General features: G+C 39.0%; 3 protein-coding genes across 3 annotated transcripts; 2 read left to right on the top strand and 1 right to left on the bottom strand.

Moving 5' to 3' along the window:
- The first annotated feature begins 11497 nt into the window (after positions 1-11497).
- Positions 11498-12037, top strand: LOC130731621 (uncharacterized). The gene is made up of 3 exons (XM_057583899.1): positions 11498-11535; positions 11795-11888; positions 11954-12037. The coding sequence occupies exons 1-3, from the start codon at positions 11498-11500 to the stop codon at positions 12035-12037; spliced, it is 216 nt and encodes a 71-aa protein (XP_057439882.1).
- Positions 11616-18514, bottom strand: LOC130734309 (DIS3-like exonuclease 2). The gene is made up of 7 exons (XM_057586662.1): positions 18089-18514; positions 17224-17594; positions 17074-17127; positions 16860-16928; positions 14137-16392; positions 13264-13335; positions 11616-12433 (listed from the first exon to the last, which is right to left on the bottom strand). Exons 1-7 carry the CDS (start codon positions 18171-18173, stop codon positions 12080-12082), a joined length of 3261 nt encoding a protein of 1086 aa, XP_057442645.1. The 5' UTR covers positions 18174-18514; the 3' UTR covers positions 11616-12079.
- A 1282-nt stretch (positions 18515-19796) lies between these two features.
- LOC130731610 (protein MAIN-LIKE 1-like) lies at positions 19797-22886 on the top strand. The gene is made up of 4 exons (XM_057583892.1): positions 19797-20050; positions 20820-20886; positions 21030-22035; positions 22117-22886. Exons 1-4 carry the CDS (start codon positions 19797-19799, stop codon positions 22884-22886), a joined length of 2097 nt encoding a protein of 698 aa, XP_057439875.1.
- The last annotated feature ends 584 nt before the right edge of the window (positions 22887-23470 follow it).

Raw genomic sequence — 23470 nt, 5'->3', positions numbered from 1 at the left:
CCTTGAGCCACCAGTCTTGCCTTGTTTCTTGTTACTTCTCCTTTTTCATTCAGCTTGTTTCTGAATACCCACTTGGTTCCAATGACATGGAAACCTTTGGGTTTGGGCATTAAGGTCCATACATCATTCTTGGTGAACTGATCTAGCTCTTCTTGCATTGCTTGAATCCAGCCTTTGTCTTCAAGAGCTTCATCAACTGATTTCGGCTCAATGAGAGACACAAATCCCTTCAGACTCAGAAGATTCTCTTCTGAAGGTTTGAGCATAGACCTGGTTCTGACAGGAGCATCTTTGTTGCCAATGATCAGTTCTTCTGGATGAGAAGCAACTATTCTTTTCTTCTTCTGAAGTGGATCAGAAGTTGTTGGAAAATCTTCAGATGCTTCTGCCTCTGGAGCACCATCCTCTGGGCTTTTCATTGGTTGATTTGCTTCTGAACAGTCAATGCTTAAATCTGCAAATCTTTCAAACAGCTTTGACTTTTCTGAGCCAAGCTTATCATCAAATCTAATCTGGATGGATTCCTCAACAGTTTGATGAATAATATTATAAATTCTAAAACCTTTAGATCTTTCAGAATAGCCAAGAAAATAACATTTTAAAGCTTTAGAATCGAATTTACCCAATTGCTCCTTAGTGTTGAGCATGAAGCAAGTACTTCCGAATGGATGGAAGTAAGAGATGTCAGGTTGTCTTCCTTTGCATAGCTCATAAGGAGTTTTCTCCAGAATTGGTCTAATGGAGATTCTGTTCTGGATGTAGCATGCAGTGTTGATTGCTTCTGCCCAGAAGTGCTTGGCCATACTTGATTCTTGCATCATGGTGCGAGCCATCTCCTGAAGAGTTCTATTCTTTCTTTCAACTACTCCATTTTGTTGAGGAGTGCGAGGACAAGAGAAGTTGTGAGAGATTCCTTGAGAGTTAAATAATTCTTCAAAAGCTTTGTTTTCAAATTCTCCACCATGGTCACTTCTGACAGTAATCACAGAAGATTGAAACTCCTTCTGAACTTGGGTAATGAAGTTGGTAAACACGGTATGTGTTTCATCTTTGTGCTTTAGGAACTTTACCCATGTCCACCTGCTATAGTCATCTACAATAACTAACCCATACTTCTTTCCTCCAATGGATTCAGTTTTCACTGGTCCAAAAAGATCAATGTGAAGTAGCTCAAGGGGCCTTGTTGTAGATACCACGTTTTTTGCTTTAAAAGGCTTCTTGGTGAATTTACCCTTCTGACAAGCTTCACATAGAGCCTCTGATGAATACTTCAGACGAGGCAATCCTCTGACGAGATTTAGCTTGCTAAGTTGAGAAATTTTCCTGAGACTTGCATGTCCTAGACGCCTGTGCCAGATCCACTGCTCATCATTAACTGACATGAGACACTTAACCTTCTGAGATAACAGTTCAGAAGATCTGATTTTGTAAATATCGTTTTTCCTCTTCTCAGAGAACAACACAGATCCATCTGTTTGACTAACAGCCTTGCATCCGGTTTGATTGAAGATCACATCGTAGCCTTTGTCAGCAATTTGGCTTATGGAGAGCAAATTGTGAAATAATCCTTCCACCAGAAGTACATCGTTGATGACTGGAATTTTTCCATCTCCTATGGAACCTTTTCCAATAATCTTTCCCTTCTGGTTTCCTCCAAAGCCAACATCTCCTCCTGACTTAAGCGGTGTCAGTTCTTGGAATATAGACCTTGTGCCCGTCATGTCTCGCGAGCATCCACTGTCCAGGTACCATGACAGGTGTCTTAACTGAGCTGCATAAGATGTCTGCAACAGGAATAATTTTTGCTTTAGGTACCCACATCTTGGGTCCTTTCTTGTTAGTTTTCCCAGAAGTTCTTGGAACTTTGGGTGCAACAGGAGGATAATGCAGAGGAACTTGAGTATAATATTTAGACATATCAAGTTTAAATTTCCCCTTTGGTTTCACCACCTTTGGTGTAGCCTTTTCTGGAATGACAGTGCCAGCGGGAACGAAATGTTTATGCAAGGGTTCGCGTTTGGACTCAGTTGACTCATCTTTCATGGATTGAAAGTAGCCAAGACCACTGTTCCCATTTCTGCTCATGTCATAGATCATTGAAGCCATAAGACTTCTGTCTATGCCCTTTGCAAGGAACTTTTGAAACGCTTTCTCATATTTTGTTTCATACTTAACATCAGATGATGCAAGTTGATCTTCTAGCACATCATTTTTAGCACGAAGAACAGCATTGTCATTAACAAGAATATAGTTTTCATCCATGAGTTCAGAGACTGACTTCTCATGAAATTCTGAAGAACTGGTTTTAGCAGCATATTTCTTCTTAAGCTCTTTATGCTTATTTAGCAAAATATCATGTTTCTTCATTATTTCAGATAAAGCAGTTCTTAGCTCAGATAGAGAAAAGTCAGAGAATACCTCATCATCATTTTCAGAGTCTGAATCATCTTCTGAAGCTTCAGCACCTCTGCTAGTGGTAGCCATTAGAGCCTCCACAACTTCATCTTCTTCTGACTCAGCTTCATCAGAATCAGTTGCATCAAAGGTTATGAGAGCTTTCTTCTTGAAGACTTTTCTTGGTCTCTTGTCCTTCTTAAGCTTGGGACAGTCACTCTTGTAGTGCCCAGATTCCTTGCACTCGAAGCAAGTGACTTCCTTTCTAGATTACTTCTTCTGACCAGATGAAGATTCATATCTTCCTGAGCTTTTCTTTGGTCCTTTGCCTTTGCTATGTCTGTTCTTCCAGAGTTTGCTTAACCTCTTTGGGAAAAGAGACAGCTCTTCATCATCAGACGCATCTGATAGCTCTTCAGATGAATTTTCCTCTTCTGCCTGATAGGCTTTTGCTTTGTCAGACTTTGATTTAAGAGCAATAGACTTGTCTTTCTTCTGAGGCTTGTCTCCTTTGAGTTCAATCTCATGGCTTCTAAGATGACTCACGAGCTCTTCTAACTTCAAGGAGTTCAAATTTCTGGAAAGTTTCAGGGCAGTGACAAAGGCTCTCCACTCCTTAGGCAAACTTCTGATAATCTTCTTGACATGATCACCAGTAGAGTAGCCTTTGTTTAGCACTCTGATTCCAGCAATCAGAGTTTGAAACCTTGAGTACATCTCCTCAATGGTTTCACCAGATTCCATCTTAAACTGCTCATATTGTTGTATGAGAGCAAGAGCCTTGGTTTCCTTGACCTCTTCATTTCCTTCGTGCGTCATGACCAAGGAGTCAAAGATGGATTTAGCAGTTTCTTTGTCAGAGATCTTCTCATACTCAATATATGATATTGAGCTGAATAGCATGGACTTCGCCTTGTGATGATCCTTGAAACGCTTCTTCTGAGCGTCAGTCATTTCAGAACGAGGGATCTTCACTCCTGAAGCATCTACTGGATCAGTATAGCCTTCAATGACCATATCCCAGAGATCTGGGTCAGTGCCAAGGAAATAACATTCTATTCTATCTTTCCAGTACTCAAACTTTTCACCATCAAAGATTGGTGCTCTGAGTTGATTGTTGTTGTTGTTGTTGTCAGCGGAAGTATTGGCTTGGGCCATTGTTTGTTTTTCACACAAGGTTCTGGATCACTGAACACTGTTAGGTGTTAAAATCAGAACCGGAGCTCTGATGCCAATTGAAGGTGCGAAAAACACTAGAAAGGGGGGGGTTTGAATAGAGTTTTTGAATCTCGGGTATATTTTTAAGCTTTTTCAAAACTCAAAGATAAAACTAAGTGCTGAATAATAGGAAGTAAAGCACACGAGTATTTTATCCTAGTTCACTTGAGATAAAAGCTCAAGCTAATCCAGTCCACCTGTGAAGGTGATTTCTTCCTTCTTCTGATGAAGGCAATCCACTAAAATCAATGAGTGTTACAACTGCACTTTGCAACCTGCTAAGTGACTAACAATACACTGATTTTCTCACTAGTATCCTCTTAAGAAGCTGATCTACCGATCCTCTTAAGACTAGCTAAATACTGAATCAGCCTTGATTCAGTCCTCTCAAGATCCGACCAACCTTGGTCTCTTGATGAACTTTACAATATGATGTAAAAGGTTTCGGGTTTACAATGAGTGCTTCTAACAAGCGAATAGTAAACTCAGATGTTTAAGAACAGTGAAGAAATAATGCTAAGAGAATGGTTCGTATATGTTGAATATTTTCAGCAAAGTTTCTTAGCCTCTTTCTTCTTCCTTCAGCCTTTATATACTCCAAGACTTGTGATGTAGCCGTTGCTAGGGTTTTATCCGTTGAAGTGGCAATTCTGTAATATCAGACTGCTAGGCTGTACAAGGTAGGTGGCGGACAGACTGAGACTTGTACGACGTTGTACTGTGATAGCGACTTGTCCTTTCTCCAGTTGACTTGAGATGAAGGAGCTTCACATGAACGTTGATGAAGCTTCTGATCATCGTCAGATTGAAGCTTGGATTCTTCTGACCATGCAACTTCTGCTACTGAACGAGTTCCTCAGAACTTCTGAGCGTCAGAGCTAGGATAGCTTGGGCCTTCAGAACCAACTTCTGTAAGTCCTCAGAACTTGAGTCTTCTGCTTTTGGACCGTTCCTCTGGAACATCTGGTCTTCAGAACTTCTGACTTGAGTTCTTCAGAACTTCTTGAGAGCTTCCATTTTCAGAGCTTCTAATGTATTTGCCACTGTTCAGAACGAACATGATAGATTAAATAGCTCTCTTTTTAGTAACCCTTGGTTCTTCTTCTTCTGAACGAATAGGCTTGGGTCAGATTCAGAACCTGTTTGTCACAGCTTAAAAAGACAAACATTAGGGTACCACAATTGTTCATCATCACAAACCTTAATTGTAATCATCAAAACATAGAGATGCAACCACTGATCAAACCTTGATCTTACAGATAATTGGTGGGACGCGTGGCGAGACCTGGTTGGTTGGGCGGATTTTTTTTAAAAAAATCTTTTAAACTGAATTATCTTGTTGAAAAAAAAAATTTGGAAAAACTTTTTTAACCAAAATTCATAACTTTTTTCCTCTATAAATAGAGACTTAGTTCGTTTGATTTGGACACAAAAAAAAATCAAGTTTTTCACCATCTTATTATCTCTCTCACCATCTTATTATCTTTCTATTACCCTTAGTTTTGAAATGGATCCCAACAATCACCATTTCAACACCCAGAATTCTTCTAACTACTCATATAACTACCAAAATCCAACTTTCGTCAAATTGATTAGACTTCCTCAAAGTGAACTCGATAAGTTATTTGCAAAATATCAGGAGGGATATCAGAAGGACATCGAACATGCATTTGGAGTGCTTCAAGCTCGTTTTAAAATCATCCGTGAACCAGCTCGTTTGTGGGACATAGTTGATTTGGGTATCATTATGAGGTCATGCATCATATTACATAATATGATTGTTGAGGATGAACGAGATTCATATGCTCAACGTTGGACCGATTTTGAGCAATCTGGGGAAGGTGGATCTAGTACACCGCAACCATATTCGACCGAGGTGTTACCCGCTTTTGCAAATCATGTGCGTGCTAGATCCGAGTTGCGTGATTCGAATTTTCATCACGAACTACAAGCAGATCTAGTGAAGCACATATGGACAAAGTTTGCAAATGTTTCGTGATTGAAGATGATTTGTATCGTACTAATTACGTTATTTGTGTGTTGTGTGCTTAGTTTGTTGTCTTGCATTTTAAGTTAAGAAAATAAAATAAATTATTGTGTGCTTAGTTTGCTGTCTTCCATTTTTAAGTTAAGGAAATAAAATAAATTATTGTCTTTATTTAAAAAAAAATTAAATTGTTAAGTGTTTATTGTTTTAATTTAATTTAAAACAATAATTGTAATTTTATGTAAATAATAAAAACAAAAATATAAAATTAAATAAAAATATGAAATAAAAAAGTGGTGGGGTAGGATGAGTGGTGGGGTAGGTTGTTGAATGAAAACCATTGGAGTGGGTAATTGTTAAGAGAGTGTTGAATTGGAGAGAGAAGATGATGTAGAGTGTTGGGAAGAGAAAAAGTGGTGTTGAGAGTGTGTAATTTAAACAAATCATTGTACATGGTCTAAGTGACAATGAGGTGGTTGTGTCCCACGTGATTGTCCCGTCTTTTGAGGCGTTATAAAGTGGCGATGAGGTGGTTGTGTCCCACGGGATCGTCCCATCTTTCGAGATGTCCTAAAGTGTCAATGAGGTGGTTGTATCCCGCGCGATTGTCCCGTCCGTTGTGGCGTTAAGTGGTGATGAGGTGGTTATGTCCCACGTGATTGTCCCGTCTTGTGAGACATTATTGATCGACCCATTTTGATAGCAGCATATAGTTGCATTATAGGGAACTAACATCTGACCCTATGTGTTGAAATGAGTTATTAGTTTGATTATCATGTTTTGATATTGAACTCGATCAACATGTTTCCAATTTATATGTGGTAATTTGCATGGAGTTTTAACCCTTTCTGTTTTCTATTTGTTGTTTGGGCGCTTAATGCTATTAAGCGATGGAGAGCCTTCCGACGATGCTTAGCCATGCTGAGATGGAGGAGGGATAGTAAGCGGCGGAGCGAGGATGGAAGAAGCTGTTTAGTTTCCTCTTAGTAGTTTATGCTTTGAGTCTTCTTCGTCATCTGAAAACTCCATTACTAAAACCCTACTTTCGCCACTGTTTAAGTGTGCGTACTTATTCTGAACCTTGTTTATGTCATTAAAGGTTACTATTACTCTATGTCGGGAACGAGTTGTTTAATTAAGGCTATGTTATGTATTCAACTATGTTTAGTTGTTTTCAAAAAGAATTATATTGTGTTTTCTTAAGATTATGAAATAATCCTTAGACTTTGATAGGTTACTTAATGTGATTCCTCAGTTGAGAAATTATGGCGTTACACTTGAGAAAGGCAGAGACGAAAATAGCTGCAGTTTTCACGTGAGTCGGTCAGTCAGCCAATATGGTTAGACTTCTGCTGGAATACATCAAAATCAACCAAAAACACATTTTTCTGTAGCATCCTTTTGAGGGAAAAAATAGTTTTAAGTTTTCTAATAAAATTAATATGTGTTTGCACAACAAAAAGCAATAAATCCATTTCATAATTCATGAGAATGCAAAGGCAACTAACCCACATCGGAACTTTCACACCATGGAAAGGAGAAACCAAAATTTTCACACTAAACCTACTCCATCTCAACATTTTCATGAAGATGTAATTGAAATTTGAATTTGAATTGCAAGTCCTTCATATCTCGGCTGATCCTAATTTGCATAGAATAATTTCTTGAAATTAAATTTCCTAATTTGAAAATGTAACTGAAATTGTAATTATGAAAATGAGTGATTGTGGATAAATTTATGGGATTCCATCTTTCAACTTCTAATCAGTTCCAAAATCGGGTGGAATTAGCTGGAAATCTGTCGATGAAGAGATTGGGTTTGAATTAAGATGTTGAGAGAAAACGGAAATAGAAAACGAACGGATTGATAGGAGGTGAGGCCACATGCAATTGGATGGAATGTTAAATAGAAGAAGCCACGTGCAAATTTTTGCTATGAAGAAAATGCCTTAGTGCATCATAAGCCAGCTTTAGTTCCTTTTTAACATCTTCTTATCATTGATTTTGTACCAAATGTAGATGCTATTTTATGATGTCAAGGGAAATGATCAGCCAAATTAAGATTGGTCCATTTCAGCGACTAATGTCATTAGCTATTAATATCTTGTGGAGAATATGTTCGTTAATTTGTTCAAAAGAAATTAACTAAAAAATTCAAAATTGAAAAAGGCGCAATTTTTTGAAAGTGTATGCAATAACAGCTTAATGAAGTATATTCTTTAGCATATATGCTAATCCCAACACATTAGGAAACAATGATTTTGTCAAAATTTTCAATTGTAAACTTAAAAAAATGCAAAATAATTACCGGCTAATTTGGTGTTGAAAACGTATGGTGTTATTAATTAATTAATTTATGGATTGATTAATTTATTGATTTATTTAATTATTGATTTATTGATTCATTAAATTCGAACAATGAAAATTAAACAATGTGGACCAATCAGACGATGTCATTTGAAAATTCAATGACAACCACCAATAGAATGTAAATATGGGGAAATTATGTAGCAATGTGAGCACTTTGGTGGATGAGCTTTATATATTATTTAGATTGAAAATGCTTATATTAGGAGAGAAATGCAAGACGAATTAAAAGAAATTGTTGGCTGATTTTTCCTGTGTTTAATGAATGGTAACTAGTTGACCAAAAAAATGAATGATAACTCATATTTTATGACATGTGAATTCTTGTGTTTCGTGTGGATATTATTGATAACATACATCACCATATATTTCAATGAAAGTAAATAGTTTTTTGAAGAGCCTATAGAAACTCAGCAGAAAAATATTTTTAATTAAAAATTTCTCTTTTTAAAATGAAACAAACACCCTCTTTAAAAACTTTATCAAATAATCAACTTATGAAATTATTTGATTGCGTTATCAAATAGTGGCGGTAGCAGTCGTGGAAAAGGGTATTGGTGGAGGGTGATAGTAATGGTAGTGGTGGGTGGTGATGATAGATGTGGCGAAAGAGATGGCAATGATAAAAGAAGTAGTGATGGCAACAATGGTTCTGATGGCGAGAGCGGTTGTGATGGTGGTAGGTGGTGGTGGTATGATGGTGGTGGCGTTGACGGTGGCGTAGGGTGATGGAGGCAATGGTGGTGGTAGAGTATAATGATTGTGGTGGTGGCACTGTTGTTGGGTGGTGGTGGGGCAGTGGGGGTTAATGGTGGCAGTCAAGGTGGTGGTAAGGAAGGGTGATGGTGATGATGGAGGTGGTGGTCGTGGCAGTGGAGGGTGATGATACCGAAGATAGCGGTGACAACAACAATTGTGATGGTGGGGAGTGGTTGTGGAGGGAGGTGGTGGTGGTGCAGGTGGTGGTGGAGGGGTAAATTAAATATTTTCAAGTAGTTTATACGTAACAATTTTATGAGGCTTTATCCCCATATTCATAAGCCACATTAAATAATTCTTTAGAACATATAAAGGTGGATTGATAGATAAACTTGTATAATACAATCTAGGCACTAAGCACTAAACAATGAATAAACCCATAATATATTGTATAAACTTATATTATTTTTACCCAGTACAGCATACCCAAACAAGCCCTAAAGATCTCAAAAAGAAGAAAAGAAGTTGAAACTGCTCAAGCAATTGCTAGATTAAAGTAGTCTGTATGCAACCTTTTCCTACTTGACCGTGCGACCAGAAATTATTACAAAATCACGTTAGACGACAGAGATCCTCAGAAATTATTGGATTTAGCACATGAAAATCAAATAATTATAGCTAGAAGAAACAAGATGATGAGTACTTTGAGTCAGTTAGTTAGTTAAGGGTTAGCCCATAGAGTTAGTTAGTTAGTTAGTTAAGGCTTAGTCTATAAATAAGGGAGTGTGAAGAGGGTTTAGTATCTTTGGGGATCATTTGGGAATTGGGAATTAGGAGAGTGATGAGTCTCTCGAATACTCATCTGTTTCTTGTACATTTTTCTGTTGAATAATATCAGGGTTTCATCAATTGGTATAACCCTAATATTATTCAACAGAAAAATGTACAAGAAACAGATGAGTATTCGAGAGACTCATCACTCTCCTAATTCCCAATTCCCAAATGATCCCCAAAGATACTAAACCCTCTTCACACTCCCTTATTTATAGACTAAGCCTTAACTAACTAACTAACTCTATGGGCTAACCCTTAACTAACTAACTGACTCCAAGTACTCATCAATACTCCCCCCTAAACATCCACCTTGTCCTCAAGGTGGGGTAAAAAACAAGCTCCTTGAAACAAAAACATAGAAAAGTAAACAGAGCAGAAAACATGCAAAATTGGGCCAAAGTTGCATTCATAGGCCCACTCGCATTCCTTGGCCAGGTTGTTATTTTTTTTTTTTGTGTCACTTCCTGTCAGGCTCAAACTCTTTCAATGAATGGATTGGGCTTGGCCCATTCGGATTGGAGAGGGGTTCAACTGGAGCCTTCTCACTCGGGCCCACTTCCCTCACGTGCCAAGCTTGAACCTCGCAAGGAGTCAGCGGCAGATACCCAAACCCGTATCTTCCCCACTTCAGTTTTCTTTCTTCCATCGCCGTAACTGCAAGGTCCGGTGGCTTCGCCGGCGGCCGTAAGGCGGGTTCCGGCGTGCACATGAGCGAGCTTCCCTTCCTTTTCGCCACGCGAACTCCGAACTCGAAGCTACAGCCTCTCCACCCCGCTGTCTCAACCGAATCTGGAGGCTTGGCTGGAGGACGCATGGCCAGGGAGTCGGATCTGCAAGGATCGCCGGAAATGAAGCGTGAACCACCACCGCTGCGGTCTGGCGATTCAGTCTCCAGTCGATTGGAAACCATCGACGAGCATGAAACCGAGGTCTGTTTGGAGACCCCCGTCCAACCAAGGAACGTTTTCGGTGGTCGATTGGCGGTTACCGGCGTGCGAAGACATGAATCCGGCGGTTTCCGCGGCGGCCGTCTCTCCCAATCGAACCCTAAATCACTGATTTGGGGCAAAATGATTGGTTGCACCTTCTTCCTCCCATGAACGTTGCAAATCTGCAATTTCTCCATTGAAGAACCTTCCTGTAACCGCTTGATTTTGATTTCCCCTTCGGCGTCGATCTTCTCCCCTTTCGCCGTCAACAAGCAACCACTGAAACCGACCACGACGTCGGATTTACACTGTGACACCACCACTGTTCGCTCCGCCACCGCTGCAAAATCCGAGTCTTCCTGCGACGCTTCCGTTTCAGAATTCTCCTGCGAATATGGCATGATCTCTGATTTCGCCAACCCTGAATTGGCCTCAGGTTTAGCTTCCACCGAATCAGTTGTTTCTTCCTCCTCTGAATCTTGGACTGGTTCTGGCATGTACGGTTCCAATTCTGGTTCGAATTTCCTCAACAGAGCCTCCACAAATTCCCACCATGTTGCCTTCTGATTGCGTCTTCTCCAGCAAAACCACCACATGAAAGCTTCACCTGTCAAAGCCTTCTCTGCCTCTGAGAATTTCTCCTCTTCGGATACTCCCTTGTCTTCACAGTGTTGCTCCACCATGATGAGCCATCCATAAGCCTCTCTTCCATCAAACTCTGGAATCTTCTTCTCCATTCTGCTCTTTTCTGGCTACCACAGCTCCAAGATCGGAGCTCTGATACCAATTGATGAAACCCTGATATTATTCAACAGAAAAATGTACAAGAAACAGATGAGTATTCGAGAGACTCATCACTCTCCTAATTCCCAATTCCCAAATGATCCCCAAAGATACTAAACCCTCTTCACACTCCCTTATTTATAGACTAAGCCTTAACTAACTAACTAACTCTATGGGCTAACCCTTAACTAACTAACTGACTCCAAGTACTCATCACAAGATCACACAAGTAAGGCTATATTTGAACACCCATTGCAAATGAAATTAGCAGTTATTTCGAGACAAAATGAACCATAATTTCATTGAAGATTATGATGAAAATTCGTTCATATTGCACTCAAGATATAATAACACACTAATAGTAGTAAGAACAACACAATTGACAACAAAAAACTCCCAACAACTATCCAAAACATAATAGACTATTCCATTCCAGAAGCTAAAATAATGTCTTGAAAACCAAATCTTCGGTACAAGAGTGACCACCCAAAATCAAAAAAATCCTTGGGTTGCAGTCAAAAAGAAAGTATGAACTGGCCTCAGCATCTATCAGAGAACCAAATACGTTCACCTACTAAAGTAGATGGAACCGGCCAACAAAAACAAGAGCCAATTCCAGTATGAAGCTTCTGTTAGAAATAGGCACCAACGCCGCAGCAATAACAGAACCCCAACCTGTTAACTACACAACTACTCCAAAATTTCAGTTTTAGACATGTTCTTAGAGTATTAGCAAATGTAGACCGCTTTATGTTTCCCACCTATGTCTGTCAAACTATACACTAACTATAATGCTGATATCCACTCCATTAAAAAGAAACTCTGAACATTCATCACATCAAATTGTTGTTGGCGACTTGGCGTCACTTCAAAACCCAAAATAGGAGCTCATATACAGCCTCACTCTAATATCAACGGGCCCATAATCTCCACCAACAGGAAGAAGAACCACCGGAATTGTTGAAAGAACACGCACTGTGAGTGGAAAAACAGCAGGCTCAATTTCACTCTCTGAGGTGTCTGATCTGGATATGGAAGATACACTGTCATCACTTAGATATGGAGAAGTGACCAATGCAACTTCTTCAAATGCCCTCAACATGTTCAGGCTACCCTTCCTAAATGCGTGCTTAGGATTCATGCTAAGCACCAAAGTGGATGTTGCTTCTAGCCACTCCACTTTCAAACCTTCAACTTCAGCGTAATTTATGCGTCGCTCAATCTGAATGTATAAAATGTGACAGAAGAATAATAAGAATGGCAAGAAGCATTTGTAACAAAAAAGTACCAAGTTGCATCTCAAGTTAAATTATGCAAAAACTAGCATATAACAGACAAGACAGTTTTTTTTTTTGCTTAAAAAATCAGAATATGCAAATTAGGCCTGGCACCTAATGTATACCAAAACAAGGTTTTGATCTGATATGTGTCTCCAAGACACAGAAGACCACCTTTTATTTCTTTCTTTTTTCCAAATAAAAGATACACTTGTAGGTAAATAATACTGAAGATGTAAATAATGTGAAATTTTTATGAGTAATTTATATGTAAATAGTATCCAAGTAATGGCTGGAATAGAAATTTTTCCAAACAATGTCGGGAGAAATATCACCCAATAGTTCTGTTATAAAACAGTAGGTACCGTCTGCGGACAGTTTATTTCCATACTTTAGCCTGATTTGATGGTAAGTTCTCGATTAAATGTTCCTACAATTAATCAAATCTTCTGGATATGAACTTATGCTTCCTAGTAAATATAACAGTGAAATGAATAAATAAGGTAAATTCAATAAATTATAAAACATGATAGTTACTTTCCAATTTACATCAAAGATCAAACCAGCCTAATAAATTTGTGAGGAATGTCATCATGGCTTCTACCAAAAGAGTAATCTTTGACTTTTACCATCATTGATAACTGTATTAAGTCATTTTCTTAATTCAATGATGTCTGGCAGCTAATCATATTAATAAACACAAGATTTTTATTGAATAGACAATGAGAATATGGGGTGGGCAAACTAAAACTGCAAATAATCATAAGTTACTTACAGCTAGTTTTTGGATATAAATTGACATGAACCTTGGGCCTAGTCCCATTACTCTTGCTTCTGAGATTAAGGCCTGCAGAATATATGAGCAGACTTTAAGCGCAGGCTACAGAGAACGATATACAAGAACTGAAACTACGCTCAAAATAATATTAAAAGATTCCCAAAATCACCAATGAAAGAGTTGCAACAGAAACAGAAGTCACTTCACTCACCAAGAGCAAAGTAATACAATACATAAAATGGTTGAGAATCATTATATCAGATAACCACATATGAGAACTGTTATTACCACAATTACCATGGTTATTGTATATTGTAATTACTATAATCATTGTATCAGATAACCACATATGAGAACTGTTATTACCACAATTACCATGGTTATTGTATATTGTAATTACTATAATTACTAGGATTTGATTTGTCTCCTATAATTAACTGTAATTACATAGTTTTCTTAGTGTAAAGTGTAATTACTATATAGCAATAACATTCCACTTCTTGATATTAGCTGGTGCGTTTACAGCCTCTCCGCATGTAAAATAAAATAAATATAAAGATGACGTCCACATCCAGTTTTCACATTACTTCAGATTCAGACTAAAGGAAAATTTTAATCATTTTCATTTTTTCTAGAACAAATCGAGGTAAAATTTACATCATAAAAAGAAAAAACATGCATTACAAGACAAAAGTGGACACAAGCAGTAATGATTCCCAAAATCAACAGGTAGCATATCTAGTTTTCAGGTGCCATCAGTTTCACCAAGTACAAAAATTATATTTTACTATGAACATTAATCTAATCATCTAAAACTTCATGGAAGAACAAGAAAAGGCAAATTAAGAGAGTGATTTAGAAAAGCCATACCCCTTTGTTCTTTAGGAGAAACCATATGTAAAGTTTGTCACATGCATCCTTAACATTTCTACTAGCTAGCTTTCTCTCATTGCAATAAGCAGCAATATCTGCAAGTACTTCTGAACACGGAACTCCATGCTTCATAGATACAGCTGCTAGTGCTTCCCTACCTTCCATGGATTCTGCTGCATTTTTTTCAAAGTTGATACCTGTGAAACATTTCTTTTGCATTCTCACTTCCTTGTTAACCTTCATAACCTTCTGATGCTTCATATATAATTCCTCAGCCTCTATAGCAGCAAGTAGTGTCCGATGAACAATAATATCCGGATACCGCCGCAGAGGTGATGTGAAATGGGTGTAAAGAGGAACAGCCAATGCATAATGACCCCATTCATGTTCATTGTCCTTTAAATCTCCACTACAGAAGTAGGATGCCAACAACATTGGCTTTGTAGCATATGAAATAAGTATATCATAAAGAACAGGGTCGTCCTTGAGCTTTTCCTTTGCCTTCTCTAATGACCGGTGGAACTGACCAGATGAAGATGTGTTCAATTCTAAACCATGCTTCTCACAAAATGCCATTAACTCTCTCAGTTTCCGCATATTAGGCTCAGGATGTCTCCGCAATAATGCAATGTCGGGATAAGCTCTACATATGACTTCAGCTGCTGTTCTATTGGCTAAAAGCATATATTCCTCCACGAGTAAATTTGACTCTTTCCGTTCAGAAAACGTAATATCACAAGGTATTCCATTTTCATCAAACAGGATTGCAACTTTTGGGTTATCAAGTCGCAGAGCCCCATCAGTAAACCTCTTGTGTTTCAAGACATCTGAAATTGCATAAAGACTCTTCAAAGATGAAATAACATCAGGCCATTCAAAACGGCCATGCACTTTAGGAAAGTCTTCTCCATAGAAGTCAGAAATTTGACAATCAATGATGAACTGAGCATGTTCATACGAGAGTTTACAACAAGATTGAATAACAGCACGGCCTACCCAGCGGTCTACAACATCCCCAGCATCAGTAATATCCAGGAGAATGGAAACTGTAAGTCGATCCACTCCAGGATTAAGTGAACCAATATTCTCTGAAAATAATGCTGGCAACATAGGTAACTTTCTTTGAGACATATAAACACTTGTTGACCTACTCTGAGCCTCCCTATCTAAAGCCGTGTGCGGTAGAACAAAGTATGATACATCGGCAATGTGAACACCTACTCTATAATTTCCACTAGGTAACTTCTCAATTGATAGTGCATCATCCAGATCAGTAGCAGTTGAAGGATCAATAGTAAATACACACAAATTTCTAAGATCTTTTCTACTTTTGATTTCCTTTGGAGGCAACTCCCAAGGAACACATGGCAGGCAGGATAGAGCTTCAGGAGAAAATTCAGATAAACAGATTGCATTCTGAAACAAAATTGCATCTAATTGGGGCTGAACTTCACCACCTCGCCCAAAAATATGCAAGACGTGACCCTCTGGAAAAGGACGTTCTTCAATCCAATCATCAATTTGTACAGCTATAAGATCCCTTTCCATAGTCATATCGGCACATTCCCACCTTTTCTTAAGGCACTCTGGTAAATCTCTCATAAGAATTATCACAGAAGGAAACTTTGGATCAATTGGTGTCAGCTGGAAGTATTCAGGCTCACACAATTTCGTAATCTCCCTTGAATATGTTTTGCAACAAAGGCAATATATATCATTAAGATGACCAACAATACCCTCTCGACGTGGAGACCTTTCAACAATAGCAACAACCCTGCCAGTTGGTCTTTTAGAAGGAAAAGATTTAACCAACAAACACATCTTCTCCACTGCATTAATAACTTTACCCTGTCCATTACAAGAATTCATCTCTAAGGAATAAGAAGCAGCACAGTGAGTTCCATCACTGCCATCATGGCTGGCAAGACCAAGTGGATTTATATGGTTAGCTGAACCCTGGGAGGTATTATCCTCATAAATGCATCTTGTTTCAGGAAATGGAGAACTTTTGTCTGGGGTAGAGCTGTGATCATCAGAATCCTCCTTGTTTTTACCAGGACTTCGGGAATGGGCAGATTCATAATCAGCATCTACCTTACCTATTCCTTTACAATTGTTAACGCCAGCTCCATCATCTTCTACAAGATTACAACTTTCAAGTGTTGCCATATTGTTGCCATTCACAATAGGTCCTTTCATTTTTGTCCACAATGGCAAAGGATCAATCTTAACAGCAACAATATCACCTTCCACCTACACAGAAGTATTATCAGATAGACATCCTCCAGCTAGATACATGGTACAATAAGGTACATTTTTAGTTTTGCCATCTAGTATGGAAGAAGCACTGCAGCTACAACTAAAATTCATGCCAACTAGAATGAAAAATTTAAATGTAAATGAGGAAAATAAACAGTAACACCATTGTACACCGCCTCCAAACAGTTTAAAGAATTCCTGTTGATATCCACTATCGAGCCCAAAAACAAAAAACAAAATAAAATCATACACATGCACAAAACTAAGATCAAGATAGAAGGCATATGCTAGGTTGATAATTAGTCTATACACGCAGAGAGCAAAACACAAAAATCAGAAAATTTTAAATAACAAAGAAGACCAAATACTCAACAATGATTTCAACATGAACATAAAGGTAGTAGTTTCTCTGTCAAAATCAACAGATGTGAAGTAGAAGTATAATATATGTTCAGACTTACAGCTCTATTCTGGGCCAAAAACCCATTAATGAGAACATCTGTTGGCACTCCATCAATTTTGCAGTAGGCCTACATGTACATACACAGGACAAATTTAATCATCATGGTAATAAATTAGATTCACCAGGAATAATGAACTGTATGTTATTTTTATCCACTTCCCTCCCACAAAAATACCCAGAAACAAAATGATAATGAGATAGATATTAGAAACCTCAAGTGTATTGTGAACATTGACATGAAAGCGAGCTTTTAAAACATCACCCCTCTGCAAACAAAAAGGAATTAAACAAATGTTATTGCATAACAATGGTAGCAACTTCACATTGTGAGTACATGTGTGTGAAATTACAAAATCACTAACCTCTAATGCCTTCTCAACTGCCTCTTGAGACCAGTGAGGACTAAAATATTTTCCTAATGGGTATTTGGTTTTGCTATTCCTTCCTGATGACCCTCTGCAACCAATGGGATCAGAAAGTGATATTGAATCAATTCCTCCACCAGGCATTTGGATGTTCTGCAAAACAGGTTGCACATGCTCATTGATAAGCATGGGGGGCACTGAACCGAACACGAAATTCGATGCTTGCGGCAAAACTTGCTCATTAGTGGAATAAACATTAGTCCCCTGCTGCTTCAGTGGATTGCTCAAGGACGCAGTCGAAGGAACCGGTGTGTCATTTTTTCCCAAACATTCTGAAGAACCCCCAGGAGTCTCTTTTACTTCAGATGCTATCATATCACAAAAATAAAACACTTGTTCTAAGCATTCAATGTCAAAAAGTAGGAAAAGAATAACAATTTCCAAATTCTCAACCATTCCAGGCTTCCAGCACATTCACAAGCAAATAGCACAGTTTTTAGCTTTTCTTACAAAAGATAGGAAAAGGTCAGAACTTTGAAAACCTTTCACGTACACTACTAAAACCCATTTCAAATTAAAAAAGGACAGAGTTAATCACAGTGGTACTGGCACTGACACATAAACTGAACTAACATGGTACATTTTACATTGACTGAAACACTGAATGATTGAAGGACAAGTTGATACCAAAAAGGAACCAAAAAAGTCCACATTTTTAACAAAAGAATCAAACTTGCTTTCCCTAGTGAGATGGTGACTCAATACAGACAGCAACAGAACCAGAAATTGAGCAAGAGAATGAAAAAAAATTCAATTTTAACAACAACCCATGATTCAAAAAAGTGAACAAAGTTGAAAAAACCTGAGAATGAAGATGGGTTTTGCTTGGTTCGACGATTGGATCGGCGCTTCTTACCCATGGATGATCCTTCAACTGCGGCTTTCATAGTTATCGTCGGTAAAACTAAGAAACAAAACAACAACAACAAAAGAAGAGGTTTTGTTTTTTCCAAAGAAGGAAAAGACAGAAAGAAACTGCAAATTCCAGAATGAAAAGAAAGAAAAATCTAAGTTAGAAGCTAAGAATCAATCTTCTTCCAAATTGTTGAGAAAAAAAAGTATGACTCGGAAGAAGCCAAGAATCAAATCTTGTTATAGAAGATTGATTTGAGTGAATAGGGTTTTAGAGAATGAGATGAGATGATTAGAGAAGAGAACAAGAGTGGGTTGAAAACGACGTTATGAATGGTCGGCGGGGACAATGGGCGCCGACTCTTCTTCCTTTGCTTTCTCTCTCTCTTCTTTTTCTTCTTCTTTTTTTATTTATTTTTCTCTCTCTTTCTTATAACCTTTTACATCTTCCCACTCTACTTCCATGTCTGTCCCCACTCTTTTTGCGAGCCCTGGATTTGGCACCCCAGGGCTTAGAAATGCCACCCCACTTAAAAGTGGGGAAATACTATTATGCCCCTCCGTGTTTTATTTCGGAATATCCATTTCCGAAGTCTTTCGGATTTTGAGATTCCGATATGCTTCGGAGGGTAACGTTCCGAAGGCTGTTGTATTAATTCAAAACACGGGCTCGAAAGCTCGCTCATTTCCCATTTCATTCCGAATTTCTTCTTGAACTTCCATTTCCGAAGCCCTCCAAACCTTCACAGCCTTCATCAGAGCTCCTCCCTTCATCGCTCTTCATCATCTTCTTCGTCAACTACTGGAAGTAGAATTCCGCCCGCAATAGAGGTAAGGGCCTTCATATCTTCGTCATCTTGTTGTTGCTGTTAGGGTTACGGATTCGAATTGTTGCTCTTGAAATTTTTGGGTGCGGTTTGGTATTTTGTGTATTAGGGTTTTAGTGATTTGTGGATTGTGCGGTATTGTTGAAATTGTTGGGTGCGATTTGTTGGGTGAAATTGTTGGGTGCAGCTTGAACAATTGTGCGGTTTTAGTATCTCATTCTTGAAGATGTCTGATTGAAGCTCTTGTTGATGTTGGTTTACTGTAAATTAACTTCTTCATGTTCATGCAGAGCCAAGGGAGCATGCTTTCTGCCTTGATTGTGCCTTGATTGTGCTAGAAGTGACTCACTGTGCTACCTGTAAGTATTTCTTATCTTCTGATCCTGATCTTCATATAGTAAAACAATGGACACTAGTGGCTTTTGTATGTTTTACTTAAATATGTTGATTTTGGTGCTTAATATGTTGAATGAGATACTCAACCAAGTAAGGCTAATCCAATACTTGATACTCTTAACTAGGACAAACAGCCCTTACTCTACCCTGATAAATGAACACCTCTAATCGTTGTGGCATGCAGATCATATTGGTCCCAACCAATTCCCATAGTGTTTCTGTACATAACTATGAAAACACACTTATGCTCTATCTTTGATAATTTTTTAGTTTAGTTATTTTGGATTGGCAGAGAAACAAAAGGTTTCAATAAATAAGAAAGACACTGGTATAAGTACTGCTTATATTTTCCTCACTTGAAAGTAGAAACACATCCCCAGATTCACTCAGAACTATTTCCATCCTTCTGTTCAGAGAAAGTTCTTAAAGTTAGTCATGGCTAGTACTATCATCAAGTTGTTTTCCCTTGTCATTCTGGTTGTCTTGCTTGCCAATGCCAATTCTTCAAAGGCTCAGAGTTCAACTACTGAGTCGACAATTTCAGCTTCTCCTGGTGTTTTGCCTTACGAGACTTCGCCCGATATTTCCTCATTTTTCCCCACTCCAAGTTCTGAGGCAGAGGCATCTGCATCTGCACCGGCCCCAAGTTCAGGAGAATTGGATGGCAAGAAGTCTTCTAGTTCAGCAAGGTTGGGTTCTGCAGCTACCTTTGTTGGTATTCTGCTCTCTAGAGTCTTGATAATCAACATGGTTAATGTTTGAGCATGTACCATGGTATTTATTTGTCTTTAAGAGGTTGTCATTTTCAGCCACTAGTTTAAGTGTTCTTGCTTTCTATTAATCCGTATTCAGTAGTAATTCGCTGTGTTGCTTGCTTAATAATGTACATGATAGATCCTTAATTATGTTGAACTCAGAAATTCTCCTAGTATTTGTAATACTACTAGTATCTTTTGTTCCTTTTTCGTAGGATTTGAACCTTTAATATCAACTGCTTAGCCATTAACTCTAGCTATGGGCAAATTGAACACATTCACTGGTTACTTACTTACTTTACATTTCTTCAGATCATAATTCATCTGAAACTCTGCACAAGACAACAATAACTTGCTGCTTTGAAACGTGAACATTTTAATTCAGATTTATTAAAACTAGATACTAGCCCGGCAATAATTGAGCACGCGATACAATTCAGTTTCAATATATTATAATTGATGGTGAAGGGATACTTATCAAGAAAATGATGATCTACTTGTATCCAAATTACTTGTCAAAGAGTTTGTACATCCAACCATAGTTATTACTAGAGTATCTTAAGAAAAGTATGTGTTTCAACACAAAACAAGTTCTTAAGAAAGCCATACATACTGGCATTGAGTACATAAATAGGCTAGACATGCTTATTGATCAAGTATGTTAGACATTCTTTTTATTTACATATACTGGTTTATTGATCAGGAAACTGTTGAAAAGATTAGAGTTGGGATCAAAGAACAAACAGAAATCACTGTTCATTTTATCAGAGGTAAATAACCTGTCTTGGTTGATATATGTAGCCTCTTGAATATTAAGTTTCTTCTAGCTTTCAGCTGATTGCATGAATATTCAGTTATAAAGCTCATCAATTGGTACTTTTACAATTATCTGATGAGTATTATTTTTTAATAGATGGCTAAGAGGAAGAGCCAAGGGCGCAGGAAATCACATGTTGCTGGGAGCTCCCATGATGCCACGGAGGATGTTGAGGATCGCCACACAGCCCCGGATGATGTTGAGGATCGCCACAGACGGCTGCATGCTTCTTTTCGTAGAGTCAGAGGCAGATTTGGTGAGGACCAGGATGTTGGTGGGACATCAAATGAGGAGCGTCGAGACCCTTGTGAGATGATTCCTGAGCCTTCTCGTCAGACGACTCCCGAGCCTTCTCCGCCTTCTCGTCAGACGACTCCCGAGCCTTCTCCGCCTTCTCGTCAGATGACTCCTCAGAGTTCGACAGAGAGTGAGCATGAGGTTGATGTGGAGCATGAGGTTGATGTGGAGCTTCAGGTTGATGTGGAGCCTGAGGTTGGTGTGGAGCTTGAGGGTGATGCTGGAGCACGACGGGATGAGGTGCCAGTCCAGACAGAGGCACCGTTTCCAGGGGGGCCTGATGATCTGTCACTGTTGGTCCGTTACCCACATCACGTTGCGCCGTGTCTGTGGCATCATATTATAGGCACCGACCCGCGTTACCCCGATAGAGGTGTGTTGAAGTTTGCCAGCGCTGGGATGAAGCTGGCAAAGCTGACATGTGAGGGCGAGGGAGACGATATGAGCGCTGTTCGTCAGCGTGTGGAGGGGACCGGACTCTATCCGCTCTTCAGTTGCACCTATCTGGAGATAGACACACCCCTTCTATCTGCCCTCGTCGAGAGATGGCATGAGGATACCAGCAGCTTCCACATGCCATTCGGGGAGATGACCATCACCCTGGATGACGTGTCATCTATACTTCATTTGCCGATGGGTGAGAGGTTTTATACTCCCGGACAGGCCAGCAGAGAACAGGCAGCGGAGACCTGTGTTCTGCTCTTAGGAGGGGTAGCCACGGACTACATCATGGAGTTTAAGGCGGTGAAGACCATTGGCTTGCGATTCGGGTTCTTGCAGACTCTTTACACTAGGGCTCTTGCTGGTTAGTTGTACTGTATACTTAATTTATTTGCAACTATTATATGTGAATTAAATGATTAATGGTTTCTTTGTTGTACTTTAGAGCATCGGCATGACCATGCAGCACGGATGTGGCTACTTCACCTCCTCGGCTCGACCTTGTTTGCGAACAAGAGTGGAGGACACTACACTTCTGTCCATTGGATCGGCATGCTGCAGCACCTTGATCGGGTGTCAGAGTATGCGTGGGGCGCCATTGCACTAGCTACACTGTATGATGCACTTGGTCATGCCTCACGGAGGAAGACCAAGCAGATGAGCGGTTGTTCTTCCCTCCTGGTAGCTTGGGTGTTTGAGCACTTCCCACCCACCATTATTCAGCGGATTGAGGTCCCCGAGTACACGGAGGACCAGCCCAGAGCGTGCAGGTGGATGGAGTCCCGGGCTGGGCATGCTGGATTGATGGAGAGGCGAGTTCTCTTCGATGAGATGACGGCAGAGGACGTCATATGGACACCGTATGAGGAGCACAGGAGTCACAGAGAGCTGGACGTCCGAGCTTTATACTCAGGCTACATCCGGACTCCCATCCGGACGGCCGTGCGACCTCATCTTCCTGAGCGTGTGATGCGGCAGTTTGGGTACGTGCAGCCTATCCCGCGACACCCATCTGTTGTGATGGGCATGAGTTCTGCTGCGGAGGTCGTTGATGCAGCATACCAGGATTATGAGCCACACTTGATTCCAGGGGGGGTCCCTAGTATAGTGGATGGAGCGGCAGTAGATGATTACCTGGACTGGTACACCGGTGTATCTCACCGGTTCATCATCCCGGAGCTCTCTTTTTGCCCTTTTACACTGCTTTTTTCTTAATTAATTTAGGAAGTTCAAATTTTTTATTACACTAAAAATATTATGTTTAGTAGTATTTCTTTTTGAATAAACTTGTTATTATTTGGATCATATCATATCTCAGAGTATTTTATCATATCTTCATCTTATTATGCTGCGTGTTTCCTTTGTTAATTATGAATTATGACGATGATTAGAAATATACTCATTACTATAAATAATTCAGCATTTTATCTTTAAATAAAATCAAGTGTTAAATATGATTTTGATCTTCAAATCAAAAGTGGACCTAATAAAAATTTCCTTTTCTTGCCATTGAAATTTTTTAATTGATTTTAAATAATTCTTAAGAAAATGGGTCGAGATCAAATAAATTATGTGCAAGTTTAGATATATAGGAGAAAATCACTATGAAAATTAAAAGATATTGCATTTATTCGTCAGATTTTAACTTAATGTGGTTTTCTATTATGATTGCGCATTCAAAAAAACGCGTACTACGATTTTTAAAAATTTTATGATTACGCATTCAAACGTGTACTACGATTTAAATAAAAATTAATATTTATTTCGCAAACTGTACATGTGCAAATCAATCAATATAT

Source organism: Lotus japonicus, chromosome 1 (genome assembly GCF_012489685.1).
Source record: "Lotus japonicus ecotype B-129 chromosome 1, LjGifu_v1.2".
Lineage (NCBI taxonomy): Eukaryota > Viridiplantae > Streptophyta > Magnoliopsida > Fabales > Fabaceae > Lotus > Lotus japonicus.
This window is presented reverse-complemented; position numbering and strand designations above follow the sequence as displayed.